The sequence below is a fragment of the Lissotriton helveticus genome, chromosome 3_1 (genome assembly GCF_964261635.1).
Source record: "Lissotriton helveticus chromosome 3_1, aLisHel1.1, whole genome shotgun sequence".
Taxonomy (NCBI): Eukaryota; Metazoa; Chordata; class Amphibia; order Caudata; family Salamandridae; genus Lissotriton; species Lissotriton helveticus.
Genome location: NC_136061.1, coordinates 115,329,600 through 115,347,775, shown reverse-complemented (window position 1 = coordinate 115,347,775; position 18,176 = coordinate 115,329,600). Strand labels below are relative to the sequence as shown.

At 43.6% G+C, this 18,176-nt stretch overlaps 1 protein-coding gene across 1 annotated transcript in view; it reads right to left on the bottom strand.

The window, feature by feature from the left end:
- LOC144824436 (uncharacterized) overlaps positions 1 to 17,457 on the bottom strand; it is a 79,050-nt gene extending 61,593 nt beyond the window's left edge. The window contains exon 1 of the mRNA XM_078683537.1: positions 17,260 to 17,457. Within this exon, the coding sequence (XP_078539663.1) occupies positions 17,260 to 17,430 (171 nt within the window). The 5' untranslated portion in view covers positions 17,431 to 17,457. The remainder of the gene's footprint in view (positions 1 to 17,259) is intronic.
- Positions 17,458 to 18,176: the final 719 nt, after the last annotated feature.

Genomic DNA, 18,176 nt, shown 5'->3' with positions numbered 1-18,176 from the left:
TGCCCTAAGGGCATGTCTGTGTGTCACATGGCACAGGTGTGCATGCACACATGTGCATGCACACCTGGATTCGGTATTTTACCACCCAATTGGATTGGGTGGTAAAATACCAATTCTTAAAGCCCTGTGGCACTCTGACATGTGCCAGCTACATCTGCATTTACAGAATCTGTATTTTACCGAGTCTGTATTTACCGATTCGGTAATTTTACCGAATCGGTAAATACAGATTCGGTAAAATACCGATTCTGTAAATGCATGCCCTACATCTGAAAACCCTAATACCGGTCGGAAACGGCCAAAATCGGCCGTTTCCGACCGTTATTAGGGCTCCTACATCTGGCCCTCAGTCCTTTATTGACCATTATCGGCCATAAGCATGCATCAGATCTTTTGTCCCTCTACCGGGAGAACCATGCACTGGCCGAAAGTGCGGCGCCACTATGGCTTCTCCACCATTTTTCCAATCACTGGGGAAACCACTGATAATTTGGAAATGATTGGCTTTGTGCCTTCAACCTGTATCTATATTCTATTGATTGGTTTTTCTGGAATGCAGATTGCCAATGGCTGGGCAAAATATTTTCAAACATCTTCCTGTTTTACAGGCTATGAAAAGACTTTATAGACTTTTTAATATTCAAAATAGTATTGTGGTGTAGAGTCATAAGGAACTGAGGAAGGAGCAAAAAAAAAATATAGAAGGATGGGTAATACGGTGGGCGAATTGTAGTGACAACGAAGGAGCCAATGCAACACAAGAAGCTGCCAGGCCCCATAATGCACTTCTGCCGCTCATGACCCGGAAGCCCAACCCCGTAAGCCTCCAGGCCAGCTGTCATGGTGCCCAGGCTGCCATTAACCTGCCCACCACCATCTTACAGGCATTCTAGCGCAGAGTCTATTGTGTCCTCTTGCCCATCTCCACAAATCCTGAAAAAAACCTAAGTGGTTTCGGTCTATTTGGGTTTTGCCATTAGGGTGCAGTTTGGGTACTACAGCACAATCAGCACTGGATCTATGTCTGGGGACACTCATTGCACTTGTGGCAGCAACTGCACCAAACAACAAGGTGATGAATGGAATGTTTGAATTAATCTCAGTCACTAGCGATCACTTTTGGCAGCCCTTTGATACATCGTTTCTGCCCACCATGCCACTCTGGACAGATGCTCACTTTATGCAAATCAGTGCTTTAAAGAAAAGTGGGAGGCATGAGGATTAAATTAGGAAGGAATGTGAGAAAGGGCCTGCATAAGTGGTAAAAGAGGATTCTTGACCTGCCATTCTGGTAATAACAAGGAGAAAGTTTAAAATAAATGTTTGAGACAACATGGGTAGAAGAACTGTGTCAGAGAATGCATTATTAAGGTGTGGGACAGTGTGAGGATCAAATTAGGACAGAATGTGTGGAATGGCCTGTGAAAGTGGTAAAAGAATGGTAAAAGAAGATTCTTCATGTGCCATTATGGTAAGTTCTGGCAAGAAGTGACATGAAGAAAGGCTAGCCAAAGTTATAGCTCAGAGAAGTAACATCACGGAAGAAGTATAAGGCGTGGCTGGGGTTGAAAAGAAGATGGGGTTGAAAAGGTTGCTCAAACTATAGCACTTAAGACAAGTGTTGAGGAGACCAAGAGGCATATTTATCAAATATTCATGCAACGCAAGGCAGAAAGCAAAGTTGCTATGCTATGTTGTGCTGCATGAGCTGGATATCCATTAAGGTATGGCAGTCTTCAGATCTCTCCCAGTGCACTTGAGGCTGACTCACACCAACATGGGGTACCTTGCTGCACATAGACAATCCAAAGAAGCACATTCCTCTTTCTATGTGTGATGCAGAATGCTTAAAAAGAGGAAGTAAGAAAGAGAAATATCCCTCTTTGTGGTTGGCACATCAATTTCATGCAAACCTAAGTAAATATGGGATTGTGTCAATTCCATGGGTGGATGAATGGGGACATCCATGGAACGCCCAACACTAAGAAATGTATTGTAGCGCAGCACAAGATGCTACGTTGCGTTACATTTCTTGTTACTAAACCAAGCATGGCCACATAGAACAGGCCTTGCATGGCTCTTGAAATCCAAAATAAGTGGTAGAGTTGCTCTGTGTCACCTTTCGCGACGCAGTGTCAACACATAAGCTTCGAAAATGTGTGCCATGGTCGCTAGTAGATTACAGGTCAAAGCATGGGAAGAGGAAACGAGTTTGGAGCAAGGACTTTTTAAAAGATATCTAACCTTTCTTTTTTTCTTTTTTCCATGTCTTCCTTCTTTGTTAGCATTTGCTTTTGGCATCTGTTTATAATTTCTGTATATGTTTTTCTGTGTCTGACCTGTGACAGACTGTAAAGTCACAAAATGTTCTCTTTGGGGTCATAAACCATCACAAGAATTCATTTATTATTGTTCCAACTCACATGAATATGAAACTAATCCACAACTCATACACACCACCCCAAACCTTAGAAAAGTGCCACAACAGTGCTGAATATATAAAATATTTAATGAAAAAGAGTTATTGCATATACCAATAAACACATATAATCATCTGGTGTTTCATGTTTATAGTAAAACGTACATTTAAAAAACAGGTTTTCTACTTCTCTATTGTTGAAAAAACATGATATCATAAACATTACATGCAATAAAAATACATCTAAAAGGAGAACACGGAAAGGATACAAAAGACAAAACAATCTGTAGAGTGCAGTTAGTGGCGTAGCTAGGCACTCCTGCCTTTGGCACCCACTGCAGTGCTGAAGAGAGGGGAGGGTGCTGGCGATAAATTCTGTGCTTCCCTCCCCGCGGCAAACACATGTAAGCGCAGGGGTGGAGCCTCCACTGCCCCCAAAATTGGTGCCGCCCGGCGAGGACAGCCACCTCCGCTGCCCCCTTGCTACCCCACTGAGTGCAGTGTCTTAGAGTGTCTTAGAGTGGGTGGAGAGGCACAGTTTGGCACACAGTACAGTGGTGTAAAGTGGAGTAGAGTGACATAGAATGGAGTGGCGTAGATTGGCACAATATAGAGTGGACTAAGGTGTCACAGAGTGGAGTAAAGTGCAGAGTGGGGTACAGTGGATGGCCATGGAGTAGGGTGCCTAGAGTGGAGCAGAGTGGTGTAAAGTGCAGGAGTGTCGTCCCCTAAAATAATGCCCCAGAGCAGCTAAAAATAAAATGGGAATAAAGTTTATTTATTACCATTTTATTTTCAAGCAACCCATCCTGAATTGAGTGTCAGAACAGGTAGGCAAGTACTGCTGAGTGGCATCAGGGAGCCGTGCACTTATGTTTAAAGTGTGCATGTCTCTTTGGCTGGCCGTCATGCGACGGCCAGCCACACATACACATTTTAAACTTCTCTAACCCAGCTGTTTAGACAGCTAGGTTATAGAAAGCGCAGGCCTCCAGTGCTCTTAGGAGCACTGCGAAAGTCCGTTCCTTCCAATCTTGATGCATATCTCATGCTGAGAGACGTGCGAGGACTGGAGAGCAAAGACACCCAAGCTAGGAGGACTTTGTGTGGCAAGTCTGCAAGGTAAGTGTCTTTTTTTGTATTATCTTAATGTCACCCATATGTTGCCTGCCCCACAACCTTAAATATATGCAAGGCACCACTGGTAAAGTGTCATAAAGTGCAGTGGTATTCCATGGAGTGAAGTAGAGTGAAGTAAAGTGTTGTGGACTGAAGTGTCGTAGAGTGGAGTGGCAAAGAGTGGAGCGCCATAAAGTGGCATAGAGAGGAGTGGCGTAGAGTGTAATAGCATAGAGTAGAGTGGAGTGGCATAGAGTAGCCTGGACTGGCATAGAGTAAAGCAGCGTAAAGTGGCATTGAGTGGAGTGAAGTGGAGAAGGGTAGAGTGGAGTGGCATGGCATACAGTGGAGTGTAGTAGAGTGGCATAGATTGCAGCCATTGCCTGAACTGATGTAGAGCAGAGTGGCGTAGAGTCAAGTGGCATACAGTAAAGTAGCATAGAGCGAGGTATCAGGATAAAGTGGCCTTGTGTGGAGGGAAGTGGGGTAAACTGGCACAGAATGGCACTGTGTGGAGTGGAGTCAGTACATAAGAGGTTGGTCTGAGTTTGCAAATTTAATAAACATATACAATTCAAAATAGAACCACGGTCACCATTAGATTTGAAACCAGTTCAAAGAATATCAAAATTATTCATTTCATTCATTATGGCATTTTATTCATTTATAGCCAAGATTGTAAATAGCGATTTAAGGTAGGTACATGTAATTGTAACATCATTACATTCAATATTCAAAATAGGTGCTCTCTGTGAAAGGGAAGGGTAAGTGAATGAGTGAAAGGGACAGGGTAAAGGTGTTGTGACATAATATTTACATCCAGATTAAAAATGAAAAACCTCTACAGTCAAATCAATGGGCAAAGGTTCCCAATTTCACATCACACATAGATAATGAGAATACATCTCTTATTTGTCTCCTATGGTGTGTCAAGAAAAGAGGCGTATTTCTACGTTTCGACCCCTGATACGCTAGAAGGGCAATTCACAGCCTCATGTTGGGGTCTTCATCAGGAAGAGAATGGAGAGCCTATAAGGTAATGCGAATAAAGAATTCAGAATTTTATGGAGGGTGAGCAGACGTGGTAACGTTATTCATGGTAATGATGTGGAAGGTTACCTACATCAGCAAACGGTCATCATATGTACCGTCCGTAGGGGGGCTTCCAAAAGCTCCGAAGGATACTGAAATACAATAAAATAGGTGCCATCAGGGCCCTGAACTATGCTAGGTCAAAGAATAATTGGGGGTGGCGGGTAAAAGGACTTACTTTGCGTGCTGGTAGTCACACAGCCAATGGGCACAGGTAGGTCTGTCCTCGAAGGATATATTTATCTGTGGAGAGAGGGGAGGCTGCATTTAGTATACTATGCCGTCTAGGTGGATAGGGGTTTCAAAATGTGGCAGATTACAATTACGGAGCAATTTTACCGTTTTTACCTTACAGGGGTGAGCGCAACGTCACCCTGTTGCTCCATCGGCGTACTGTATCAAATGCGATCGCGGTGCCGGTTTTATTTTACTGTAAAGAAAGGGGGACTGTATTTAGTTTCTTAGGTCAGCTCAGTAAAATACTTTGGTAAGTGTGTGGAGTGGAGTGGCACAAAGTAGAGCCCCCTAGAGTGGCCTACAGTGGAGTGGAGTGGCACAGAGCAGATTGAACTAGGGTAGAGTGGAGCAGTGTAAAATGTCTCAAAGTGGCATAAAGTAGAGTGGTGTGTTGTAGAGTGTAGTGTAGTTCCTATATTCCCAATAGGCTCTGCGCATTGGAATAATATAAACAGCAGTGTAGACGTAGGACTGAGGTCGACTAGGTCTCTACTGACTATATTAGACTTAATTAGTTTTGCCAGCTAGCTCAGAGGTCACTAGAAACTTTCTCGAATAAACAAGTAGGAGTTTAACTTCCCTGGATAGACAAGAAGGGATTAGCTTCTGACAACCATAAACATGACAACTTTGCTCCCTCAGAATAAGAGTGTATCTCTAGAGTCGTGTGAAAACAATAGACAGCTATTTTACTCAGTCAATCGTGCATACTGGTATATTTATACCTGAAAGGTGCCGGGTTTGACGTAAGGTTGGACATAATACGTCAATAAAGATGTCACTAAGAACTGACCGTTCTTACAGTGCTCACAGGAGTTCTAGGACAAATCAAAACAAAAGCATGGGGAATTCCCAGGTTGCTGGAAGTTTGGTTTGTTTAGAGAACTCGTTGTACTTTCTAGGAGTCTGGGGAAGTAGCCTTGCTTAATTTGGACTGCATGGGCTACGACTAAATATGGATATGATTCTTATGCCTTTATAAGGATATTATTTATTATAACCACATAAAGGCACAAATCAGGAATATCGAATTAGGGCCCTAGATAGAAATACAACAAGAGTAGAGTGTGGTAGAGTGGAGTAGGGTGTCACGGAGTGTTGTGGAGTGACTTTGAGTGTTGTGGTGTAGAGATTCATGGAGTGGCCTAGGGTGGAGTGGAGTGTTGTAGTACAGAGGGGTGAAAAGTGGCATAGTGTGGCGTATTGTCGGGTAGGGTGTTGTGAAGTGGCATAGAGTGGAGTGGCATGTCCATGTATACCTCTAGTTTCTCTGTATCCTCTGCATCATGCTGCCTTTCACTCCCACATATCCATGTTTTTAATTTCCTGAACATCTCCAAACTCTTCAACTCTAGTTTTCCTCTGTGCCAGCCTGCCTTTCACCCTCTCAAATGAGATATCCACTTTTCCAATCTCCCTCTTCATTCTCCTCTGATGTTTCCATTCCATTTGGCATTTTCTACTTCTTTACTATCCCTTTTCTCCTTCATCTCCTTTGTCCCTTTTACTCTCCCCCATTATATCTCCATATTGTTTCATTTTCCATACTCTTTAATGTTCTGGAATCTTTACATTCTCCCTTGTATACCTGCACTAACTTTCTCTTTGTCTCGCTACTTTCCATCTCTCACTAGCCTTCGCTATTCCCATTTGCAATTAAAAGAACTGCCAACAGAGCTGACTTAAACTGTAGTTAGGCACCTCTGTATTGGGACTACACGGAAGTTAGGAAATCACCTACAGCCAACAGAAAAGGAGATAACAACAACACTACTACAACTAAGCCAATAGCAAGCAGAGAGACAAATTACATTAAATTTAACCCAACATACAGATTACACAAGTCTCGCTGAGACAGCGCAAAACCCAACATACAGATTACACAAGTCTCGCTGAGACAGCGCATGCAGCACATGCGCTGCCAAGCGAGCCCTAAGAAGCAATATGACACGGCCAGCATTGACCGCGTCACAGAGATTTTGTATATATTCAACCATGCTGCACAGCAGCCACGCTGCTGTACATGGCTTGAAAACACATTGACAAAGTCAAAGAATAGAACTATAACAGGGCAAGCAACAACAACAGGAGGGAGGAGGGAAGCAAGCAACAATGACAGGACAGGAGGGTGCAAACAACAGCGACAGCAGGATGGGGGAAAACAACAGCGACGAGAGGATGGGTCAGCCAACAGAGAAGGCAGGATGGGGCAAACAACACAAACGGGAAGTGAACGGGTACAAGCTACAATGATGAGGAAGTAATGACTATGAGGGTCGCAAAAGCTGGGAAAAAAGGTACCATAAGCCCAGCAAAAGCAGAGGAAGATCATTAATATAGACACTAATTAGTACCTGTTACATGCTCCATCAAAGAGACAAATGCACAAAGAGAGAAAGTGATGATGCAGCCAACCAATAGTAAGTAAAGGGCGGGCTCTAAGCCCTGGTATTTTTTTTTGTAATAAAGGATTTCTCAAGCTACTATCTAAGGTGATTGCTAAAAAGAAAGCTAATGTAGCTGGAAAGAACTCCAGCATCAATACTACCCCCTGATTCGACTCTGACATAGTAAACGTGATCTCTCACAATATTTGTCCCTCCTCTCTGTCGGTTCATTTCCATTAAAAGTGCTGCAGCCCCGCTCGCAGGGGCTTGTATGGAAACGTTGTTACCCTTTAACAGAGTCAACCGGTCAAAAGCGCTGTTTTTCCTGAAGGAATTCTAATGTTCACCGATGGAACTTACAATCTTCTGTGAACATTTCAAATAATCTCCCTCTGGTAGAAAACCTACAATCCAATTGAAGCATGCAATAGCGCACTGATTGGACACAGGGTCATAGCAAGGGTGCCAATGGACCCTAAGGCAAGCAAGGAAAACAGGTATGTGCCCCTTAAAACACTTGAACCAGGGTACCCCTTAGGTGAACAGCTGTTTCCAGAGGTGGGGTAAAACCATCTTACAGTGAGTGTGCATCAGAAGGAGTGATGTCTACAGTGGCACATGGAGTACTTCAGCTCTACAGTACAGTGAACACAGAGGCAAAGACAGCTCATCTGCTAACCTAAGGTGGCCGAGCCTGAGAAAAAGCCTCAGTCTGTGCAGGGGAATGCAGCTTCATCATGAAACCAACACAATGAGTATTTTCCTCACAGACATAAAACGGGCTGTAGAAGGACATAGTCAATACCGTCAAACAATGTGACTATAGCAGCAACTATTGCTAATTCAAGCAGTGGTGCTGACCAAACTCTCGGGCGCTGTCCACCACTGTCCACAGTGTCTGCACAATGCAGAGACAGAGGTGATTTAATCTGTATCTATTGATCATATGCCTGCTGACAACACAGACTTCTGAACCCCTACAAAACAACAGTGAGAGATCAACAGAACATACATTCAGCCACCAGGGCAGTGCAGTTGAGAACAGTCTACGATTTATAACCATATAGGTTCGCTCAATTGAATGAATATCAATGAGTGGGGCAGTAATCTCACCTTATATGTTAGTGCTAAGTAATTATTTTGTGCTCCGCACTGTAAATAAGTGCCTATGAAAGAACATGACTGGTGGCTTTTTTCATACAAGAAGTAGAATAGGAGAACAAGAGTGAATCCAGAACTTGCGTGATAATCTCAGGAAGACTGGCCTTCAGCTGTTCCTGTCCTTTCTGTGGGTGACAGGTGGGCACATGGGAAGCTCATAACAAACACTGCTTGTGGTTTAGTGCCTCTATATGGTTACAACTCATGAGTGGTTTGAAGTATTCATAGATTGTAGCATGTTGTGTACATTCTCCAAGGCACCCCAGTATCTCCTGAACTCCTACACAGTTTTTAATGTATTCGTATATGAAGTCAGACTGGCCGATGAAGACTGCTGAACTAGACTTGTGCCCTTCAGGAAAGGAGCATGAGAGAGTATTTCCCAGTATTAAACAAGCAGGATACAAATAACAGATGGCTTTGGAACGCATAATGGAAATGCATTTTAATTGTGCGTTCCAAAGGAGTGGCAGCCATGTTAATGCTGATCATCTCGATTGATCAGAGAATTTAGCTTAAGGGTAGAACACCGACCTTGAAGCTGGGAAACATGGTGTAAATCTTGGCAGAAGGCGTAACATCCTGTAATTCTGCGCAAATCTCTTAATTGAACTGGTTCTCATGTAAATCAGTCCACGCTAGTTTAAAATATTAGAACGAACAGCAGGAGGGGTTAGGGACACACGCTTGTTCAAAAAATGCTTGCGGCCATGGGGAGATTAGGTAAAGGGCGCAGGACAAACAAAACAAGCGCTGTGCAGGTAAAAGCGTAAAACAAAAATCCAACAAAGCGGATGAAAACAGTACTTGGGGCTTGGTAGACTGATAAGAGAAACACAGGAAATTACTATGCTACAGCCATAAAAGTGGAGAAAAAGTAAATAGCAAGCACAGGAACCAATAAGAAGCAAGGACGGAATGGAAGCCCCTTTTAAGATTTATATTAAATACACTATATTTGTGCAGGCGAAACCTAAAAAAAGAGGAAAGGGATTATTATAGGAAACGCCTGTTCTCTCGCAACTCAGCAGTTCAACAAACACCCTATATCATTATTGGTGCCACTAGGATAGTTGACATAGAACATGAAGCAATAGGATTGGCATTGACGTTTCGACCCTGTGTGTATGTCTTATTGGTCAGACATCACGGCGGGTCTTTCTCAGGACTACAGAAAAGTGAACTGCCTTTATGGAGAGTCAACTGCTGGCATGAGAATCATGTGTGTTGTCAAAAAAAGAAGTTTAAAACAAGGAGGACGCCAAGGGCGACTCACCTTGGTGCAAGACGATATTCTGGGACAGCAGGAGCTTCCTCAGGCCGGGAAGGAGTTCACAAAACAGATTACCAAACATCCCATAGCATCTAATCAAAATACTACAAGGGAAGACAATCAATGGGGTTTACTGTGGGAAAAAATTAATGTGTATTTAACCAAAGGAATGTTGCATGGTAGCATCATTTAAACTATTAAAACAGCTGAGGGGTGGCGAATATCAATTCACCATAGACAGCGGTTAATAGAAAATGAAGTCTTCCCACAGCATGGGGAAGCTAAATGCACCGGGGAGATTCACTTGATTGTTTAAATAAAGAGTATGCCGGTCGTTGTGTAAGAGTGCTGAAGAACTTGAAAAATTACGTGAGTTGCTGAGAGCTATCAAACAGCTCATGTGGTAGCAATCAGTAATGAGATGCTGTGACTCCAGGGTCTGCAAGCAGATCATGTGAAGGGTGAAAAGAAATGAATGGACTCATGGAGACCAACCAGAAAAAGATGCCATTACTCTACATCTATTAAATGGATTGCTTAAGGAGAGGGGAAGACCTCTTAACATGTCCACTAGTTAAAAGCAGCACATTCCAGCTAATATAAATCTTACAGAGCATCATAACCACCACCTGACGTTATGTTCCATATATCATATTCTAATAGACATATATTTTATCACAAGTGGATACAGATTAACTGGAGAATCATATTGGCAGAGTCCTGAGCATTATAGTACCATGACGTTTGATATAAGGACAGCGCCAAATGTGACAGGTTGATTACTGGCAACCGGGGTGTTCCCAAATCATAAAACAATGACAATGATATTGGAAGGTTAACCAAAGCTAAGTAACCCTCAAATTTGTTAAGGCCATGTGTTGGACCTGCGATGGGCAAGCCAAGCACAAAGGGGGTAGCTTGGCTCAAGTGACAAGGCAAGTGAAGGCTGTAGTGTTAAGCCGGCTCTGACTCAATAATAACTCCTTGTACATCCACACCAAAAAGAAGGACACCACACCACTGCTGTAGAAAAATACGATTCCTTTATATAAAAGTTCTTTGTTGTAAATAGGGTTGACTGGGAAAGCACATATACATTTCTTTTGGTCATACAGTTCTGGTAATAAATAGTATTAATAAATAGAATAACTTCAGGAATGAGTATCAGAATAAATATCAGAATAAATATCAGAATAAATATCAGAATATATATCAGAATAAATATCAGAATAAATATTGGTTCATTTAAATAAACAACCACATGTTTCTTCTGGTATCGCTGCCACCAATTAAATACTTTAGAATCATTACATCTGCAATATGTTTCAAATGGGAAAGATAACTCTTACAGTTTATGCTGTTTTCAATGACCAGGTATACGGCTTCTCTGAGCACAAGATAAGGTTTGGGACTCTTTAATAATCACTCAAGGCGTATGCGCGTATATCTAGAAGGCAAGGAAACACAGTAAATACATCATTTGCACTCGGCGGTCACCGGGATAGGATCTCTGCTTTGCCGGTGAAGTCTATGCGCGCCTGCGGGCTTTAGCACCACTTGAGCACAGGCGGCACCAGTTCAAGGTCATTAGACTGACGAACGGGCTGCCGGAGAGGTCACACAACCTTCGCGCACAGTCAAATAAATGCCGGTTCACAGTTCCTTCACAACGCTGCATTCACTATGAGGAAACGGGCCCACCTCACATCGGCTGCAATTCAAGATACGATTCAGTCGGGCACAGCACTCCTCTCGTTAGCGACGGGGCTCTCAGGGGCTCCACGGACCTCCACGGACCTCCCTCCGACTTCCGCATTCAGGGTGGTTCCCGCCCACAGCTACAGCTCCCGGGTCACTGGGGGATGGCGAAGACGCTAGTCCCGCCCAACGAAGGCCGGCCTTTCCCCGCCCCGGCGCACCACCTCACCTTCGATCTGCGCAGGAAGCGCTCTACGCTGGTGGGGCTCGGAGACGTCCGAGTTCCCCTCTAGAGGCACCTGTCGCGAAGGGGGCACAGCTGACAATCGCGGTCGCGGCGAACTTGCTCTCGCCTCGCGACTCGATAAATCGATCACAGTTCACCACCGGGGGGGCGGAGAGGCACACGAATCTGGCCACAGTCTTTGGGGGCAATGAGGTACTCGCTGGGCAGGCGCTGTAGGCGCTAGATCACTTCTCACGTAGCTGACTGGAACGCCAGTCAGACACAACGCCAGCAACCCTTTGCTGCTCTACTGCCTGCGCTACCAGCCACCTCAGGGGTCAACAGGGCAGGTGTCAATCTGGTGTCAAGTCTGGAATCTCTATCTAATCTTCATCAAATCTTCATCAAATCTTCATCAAATCTTCATCAAATCTAAAATGGCCGCCAGGGACTGGGCCTATATAGCCAGTGCCCTGGGGTACTGGCACGAGCCAGAAGGTTCTAGAACCTTCTCTGGCTGTGACAATGACAAGGCACTCTTGAGGGGTATTTAGGACACTCACAGCCACCGTACTGGGGTTCTAGAGCAGCCATTTTGTGTACCTGAGGAAAATAAAGGAATTCCTGTCAGAAATGCGCGCCAAACAAAGGGCGCCAAAACCTCAAAAGGCCAGGGTTCATGAAGGCTCCAATGGGAGTCACTTCACATGAGGAAAAAGGGTGTCCACCATTTTAGGTTCATTTATACAGGTTGACAACCCCAGTTTGTAATGCCACAGGTTTGGGCCAGGCGCCTTGTAAATAGGTGCCACAAACCTTGTGAGCAACTGGGCGTCAAGGAACATCTAACCCCATGAAACAACACATAAAAAGTCCTGGTAGACAAATAAAAAGCGACAAATTTTGGGAGGTACAGGGGAACAAAAGAAATCATAGTGGTGAGGGGACTCTCAGAAGCAGACGGGTCTAACACCATGGTTTACTGTGTCCAAAATATGGATCCATTTGCACACTGGTAGAGAGCCACTAGTTTAATAACTAGGTTCAAATTCAGGCGTTACAACAGTTGATAACAAAAGCTGCAATCTACTGTTGCTGAGTCATAAAGAAATTCCAGGCTGCTCTGACAGGCCTCTTTGAGAGACTGTCAGAGCATTGCTGGAGATTAGTAAGCACAGCTTCTGGAGGGGAGAGAAGAGATGGCATAGTGGGGGTAAGTGGGTGGTAGGAGTTGGTATTTTTTTAAACTTAGAACGGCGGCGGAGGCGGTGGCGATCTTAAGTATGGCTCCCTCATTACTCCTCTGCCCATCATAGTAGTTGAAACTAAAGCAGAGGCAGATAATTTGGGCAGGGGACACACACAACACAATTTAGATGTGTAAAAAGTGAATTACAAGGATGCTTTTCATCTTAGGGTTTTGAGTGACATTATAGACAACTCGAACTTTGCTCTCATTGAAAAACAGCCCTGTAATACAGTTACCTATCTATAATTATATATAGTCATTCCTCTATCTGAATGGATTTCCCCGCTTCATCTCTCCATTCTGTCTTTCCTTACCACTGGGACTAGGTGCCCTCTTCCCTTTCCTTTCTCCTCTCCACCATACATTGAACAAAAAGTGCAAGCAGCCTTTTAAGTGGACTGTATGTAATGCAGGGCAGTCTGGGCCCCTAATCTCATTTGGCCCCAGTACCAATACACCAACTGCTCCACCGATAGCTACCTCCCTAGCTGAGAGTGTCAGCAGGATGCAACGATGGGTGGCATGCTGATGCTTAGAGCCAATTTCAGGCTGGATACATCAGAGAAGCCAACTGTGTTATATTGCAATATTTATATAGCACTTACTACCACTATGTGGGGTGCTGATGCGCTTGCCTACATAGGTGGCACTCTACACTGTGTAGGATTTGTAGTTGGGAGGATGTTGTATCTGTTTCATACCATGTGGGAAGTGGGAGAAACTGGGGCTTTTTGCTGTCCCCACCCACTTTTCGCACACATTTTGACTACTTGATACTGGTTTCTGTCTCTGATAGTGCCCTAGGCTCTGCTAAGCTAAGACAGGGATGTGCTTTGATTAAATGTACATGTAATTAGGTGTATATACAATTGGTACTGACAACTTACCTATAAGTCCTTAGTGTATGGTAGGGCATGTAGTTTTAGAGGCCCAGTAGATTTAATTCACTTAAGTGTGCACTACTGTGTTGCCTGCTATAATTTTAAAGACAGCCCTGCGTTGCAGGCTACTTTTAAAATTAAATTGTATGCAAATTCGACTTTAGAATTAAATGTACTTCCAAAGTCTTAAACTACCTTATTTGTACATATACTTCACCCCTAAGGTCTCCCCTGTGTGCCCCAGGAGTAGGATGCCATGCAAAAATACGCCAGGGCATTTGAATAGATGTTTTAAATGCCCTGGACAGGGAAAACTGCCAATTTCATTTTTCCCAATTGTCGCACATTGGCTCCCTAGGCTATCATGAGCATACTTTAATAAAGTTTTAATATTGACAAGAGACAGCTAGAAATGTACTTCCAAGTATTAAAAATATAGCTAGACTAAATCCAACAGCTTGCCAAGGTTAGATTTATTATAACTATCACGTAAAATAAGTTATAGAACTTTCTTTTCTGATGAACTGAAAATCCAGCCTTCTAGCAGCCTCTCCAGATTGGCCAGCCTTTGGCAGACTGAGCCAAACAGCTCATATTTTAACCTTCAGGAGAGAGATACCATTTTTAATTTTAAATGAATTGTGGTTTCTGGGACACGAATACAACACACTTTGGAGGAAGTGGTCATAACTGAGGGTAGCACCCTGCACACCATTGGCCAGGGGTGCCTCCTTGCTTATCAACCAAAAACACTGTATAAATAAGGGAGAGGTGCCCAGCAACTCAGATCCCTGCCCTGAAACTACAAGAAGAAAAAGGCCTGATCTGCGGGATCCTTGGACTGCACAAGATAGGGCTGCACTCACAAGGACTGCACCTGCTGCACACTTTGGTCTTCAGCCCAAAAAGGACTCTGCTTTCCTCTGAAAGTTGAAGGAGCGGACTCCCTGAAAGCAACAGGTTAAAAGTGCTCCACCTGCTTCATTTCCACCAAGAAGAACATAGCTGGACAGCATTCAGTGGACTTTTAACGATTTGCCAGTTGCATTGTGGGTCTTGTAATCCCAACTTCCCAAAGAGCAACTCACAGATTCTGGAACCTTGGATTGGTGTTGTGGACCCTTAAAGACACAAAAGAAAGATTCTGAGAAGAATAAAATCCCTGCTGGACCATTGGACTGAACACCAGAGGACTGCATTCATAAGGGCTGCACATGCCACACTCAACAAGGCATCACAACAAAAGGACTTTGCCTGTCTTAAAGGATAAGGAGTGGATTCCCTGATCAGCAAAAGGTAGAAACGTGCTGGAAGGGCTACCTGCAACATAAACGACAAGGACAAATCCATCTGAAAAATTTCACCTAGATTTTACTTGGATTGATCGGATGCATTGTGGGAATTGTAGTATCAGACCCTAAGAGGCAAAACAAAGCTTCTGAACCCTTGGCTGGTGCTGTGGACCACTTTCCTGCATCAACAAACACTTCTGCAAGTAATTGTAAAAGTTTTACATCCAGGTCCAGCACTACCTTTTGTAAACTTTTGAATGCTATGTGTTTCTAAGCGCTAGTTTTAATTTTTAACTTTAAAAATGCATATCTCTGGTTCCTTAAATTGGATTCTGTCCATCTTGGCGTCATTTTAAACATACAAATATTTCCTAATTTCATGTTGTGTCCTACTTATTTAATGTATTGGTGTTTCTAAATGCTTTACACACCTGTCTCCTAAGTTAAGCCTGCCTACACCTAACAAGGATTGAGCAAGGGAGTAATTTTTTGAGACCTTGACTGGGCCTTATATTGTGATTGTGGCCTTATTACTACTGGTAGGTACCTACCTACACCTACTATTAAACCACATTTCAACATTTGGTGATCAGCGGTGAGGCTAGTACATGTGTTTGAACTACACCATACATGTAGAAAAGTGAAGATATTTACAAATTGACCTGGTGCAAAGTAGAGTTTTGAATTTTTGAAATTTGGACTTCTTTTTTAATTACATAAATTTTTGATTTTTCTAAATTGTTCTTGTGTTCAATTGGTGCCAAAGCTCTTTTTAGTGGCCGTAAACTAGAGATACCATGGAGCTTGATCTAGCTAACCTGTCTAAACTCACAGTAGTTAGCTCAAGGTACAGTGTAGGGCCAAGGGGCAATAGAATTAGGAAAGCAGAAATGATTAGGTCCCTTGTGGCTGGGGCAGTAGCAGCTCCAGGGAATGAAGGGGAGGGGCAAGATGGTCCCTCCAACAACATCTAGGAGGTGGGTAATGACGACTGATCCATAACTTCTAGTACTAGGTTCAGAATTTCATCTAATCGAGGGAGGGGAGGCTCCCCCAGAGTGGAGCCAGAGAGGGCCCTCAGAAGGCAAGAGCTTCATGCTTAGTTAGCTTCCATAGCTCTGGAAGAGAAGAATTTGTACATAACTAGAGAGTAGTGGGAGGAGGTAAAATCAGGAACAAATGGTGGCAGCAAAACGTAAGAAGATGTTGAGACGTCCAGGGGTGGTGGGTTTGATCCCACTCTCCTTAAGGGGATAGTTCCCAAGTATGTAGAGGGGGATGGTATTGACAAATGGCTGACTGCATTTCATAGGACCCTTAAGATGAGCAGGGTCCACTCCAAATATTTGGGGTCACTCCTGTGGGAGTTGATCCCAGTAGCTGGGAGGGATAGGCTCCTGGCCCTAGAGGGAAGGAGGTGGACTCCTACTCCCACATGTGAAAATGTTTTGTCAGGAAATTTGGTCTCACCCCAAAGCAGTACACTGTGTAGTTCAAGGACATCCAGAAAGAAAACATGCTGTCCTGGGTGGACTTTGTAGACATCTAAGTGAAGGCTCTAGAGGGCTGGATGCAAGGTGACCAGATGAATACTTATGAGGGTCTGTACAATTTATTTCTTAAAGAGCATATCCTGACTCTCTGTGTACAAGAAGTCTTTAAGCTCTCCCAAAACGTCTGAAGAGTGCACGTGGATCCGACCACTCTTCTTCTCTGACCCCCTTTAATGGCTCCTGCATAGTCAGGTAACTAGAATGATATGTTTTTCTTTTCTGGATACCACACAATAGGATATAGGGTTACACAACAGCTTTGGTAAGAGACAGCTTTGGTAAGAGACAGCTTTGGTAAGAGACATGTTAAAATCTAAAGTCTTGTAACGTTTTCTACGCCTTTTATTAACATCAAAACTATGATGGTGCAAAGTTGTGAGGTTTTGATTACATAAGTCTGGGAAGTTTTTAAAAAAAACTTCACAACGTTTGCAAAACTTTCAAATATATTCGGAATCGAGTACCGGTTTGTAGGAAATGGAACTCCATCCAAAACACATCTTTCACGGGGCAACAATGCAATAAAAACGTTTTGCAAGAAAAGTCTTTCATTGCATGTTTTTTGGGCTATTTAGGAAGTTTACGATATTTGCATGAAATTTGCAATATTTTCAAAGTGCAACTGTAAAGTTTGTCAACAGCAGACTCCAAATCAAAGCTGTAACAACTCACAAGAAGGAGCAAGTCCTCTTTCTCCTCTCCCATCAAGCATTGCAGAGTCTCGGTAGAAACATGCTCTACATCTTGAAACGTCTCTTCCACCCACGTCATCGCCAAGTTCCTCAGTCCTGCCCGGTTTGTCATATCGAGGGGTCCAAACCTCCGCAGGAAGATGTCCGCCATTCTAACCTCGGCAGAATGACGCGTTACTCCCAGATCGTAACCCTTTATCTACCATCTGATAATAAACCACGTGAACTGCTCTGTTTGTTTTGAACACCACAGACAAAGGTTGCAGTTAGTGACTTACTGAATACACGTAGCGGTAGCGGCCATGTTTTCAGATTAAATGTGTTGCATTTCCACGGTTTTGTTGTCTACATGAGTGTTATCCTACCTCCAAATGTGTGACACTTAGAGTAATACCAATCATTGAAGTCCATGCAGGGCTAAATATCACAGATTACCCCTAATTGAGTCCTGAGAAGGTCTAAAAGTGCCTTGAAACTGCTCCAAAACCATGAAATGGAAGGCCACTAACATCTTTGGTGGTTAAATCATTTACAGGAGAAAACTTTGTGCCCTCTGATCATGTGTGACTCATTATAACATAGCAGAGAGGGCTAAAGGATACTGCAAAGCACAGCGTGTGACACACAGGTAACATGCTTGTATCTTGTCTAAACAGCTCAGTGGGTGACTGCTTTAGCTGCAGAGATCCTTGTGTTACCTGCACGGTTGCCAACGTTCCCAGAGAAAAATACTGTCCATCAGTTCAAGTTTTAACATGCTGTAAAGGCCAGAAATGATTTTCAAGTAGAACGGTATATGAAATTGTCTCTATCTAATCATTTTACCATGGCCTTTCCGAGGCGCGGCCGGTCACATAAGGGTGTTGGAATGGGGCAGAGGGGAGTCGACAGACGACG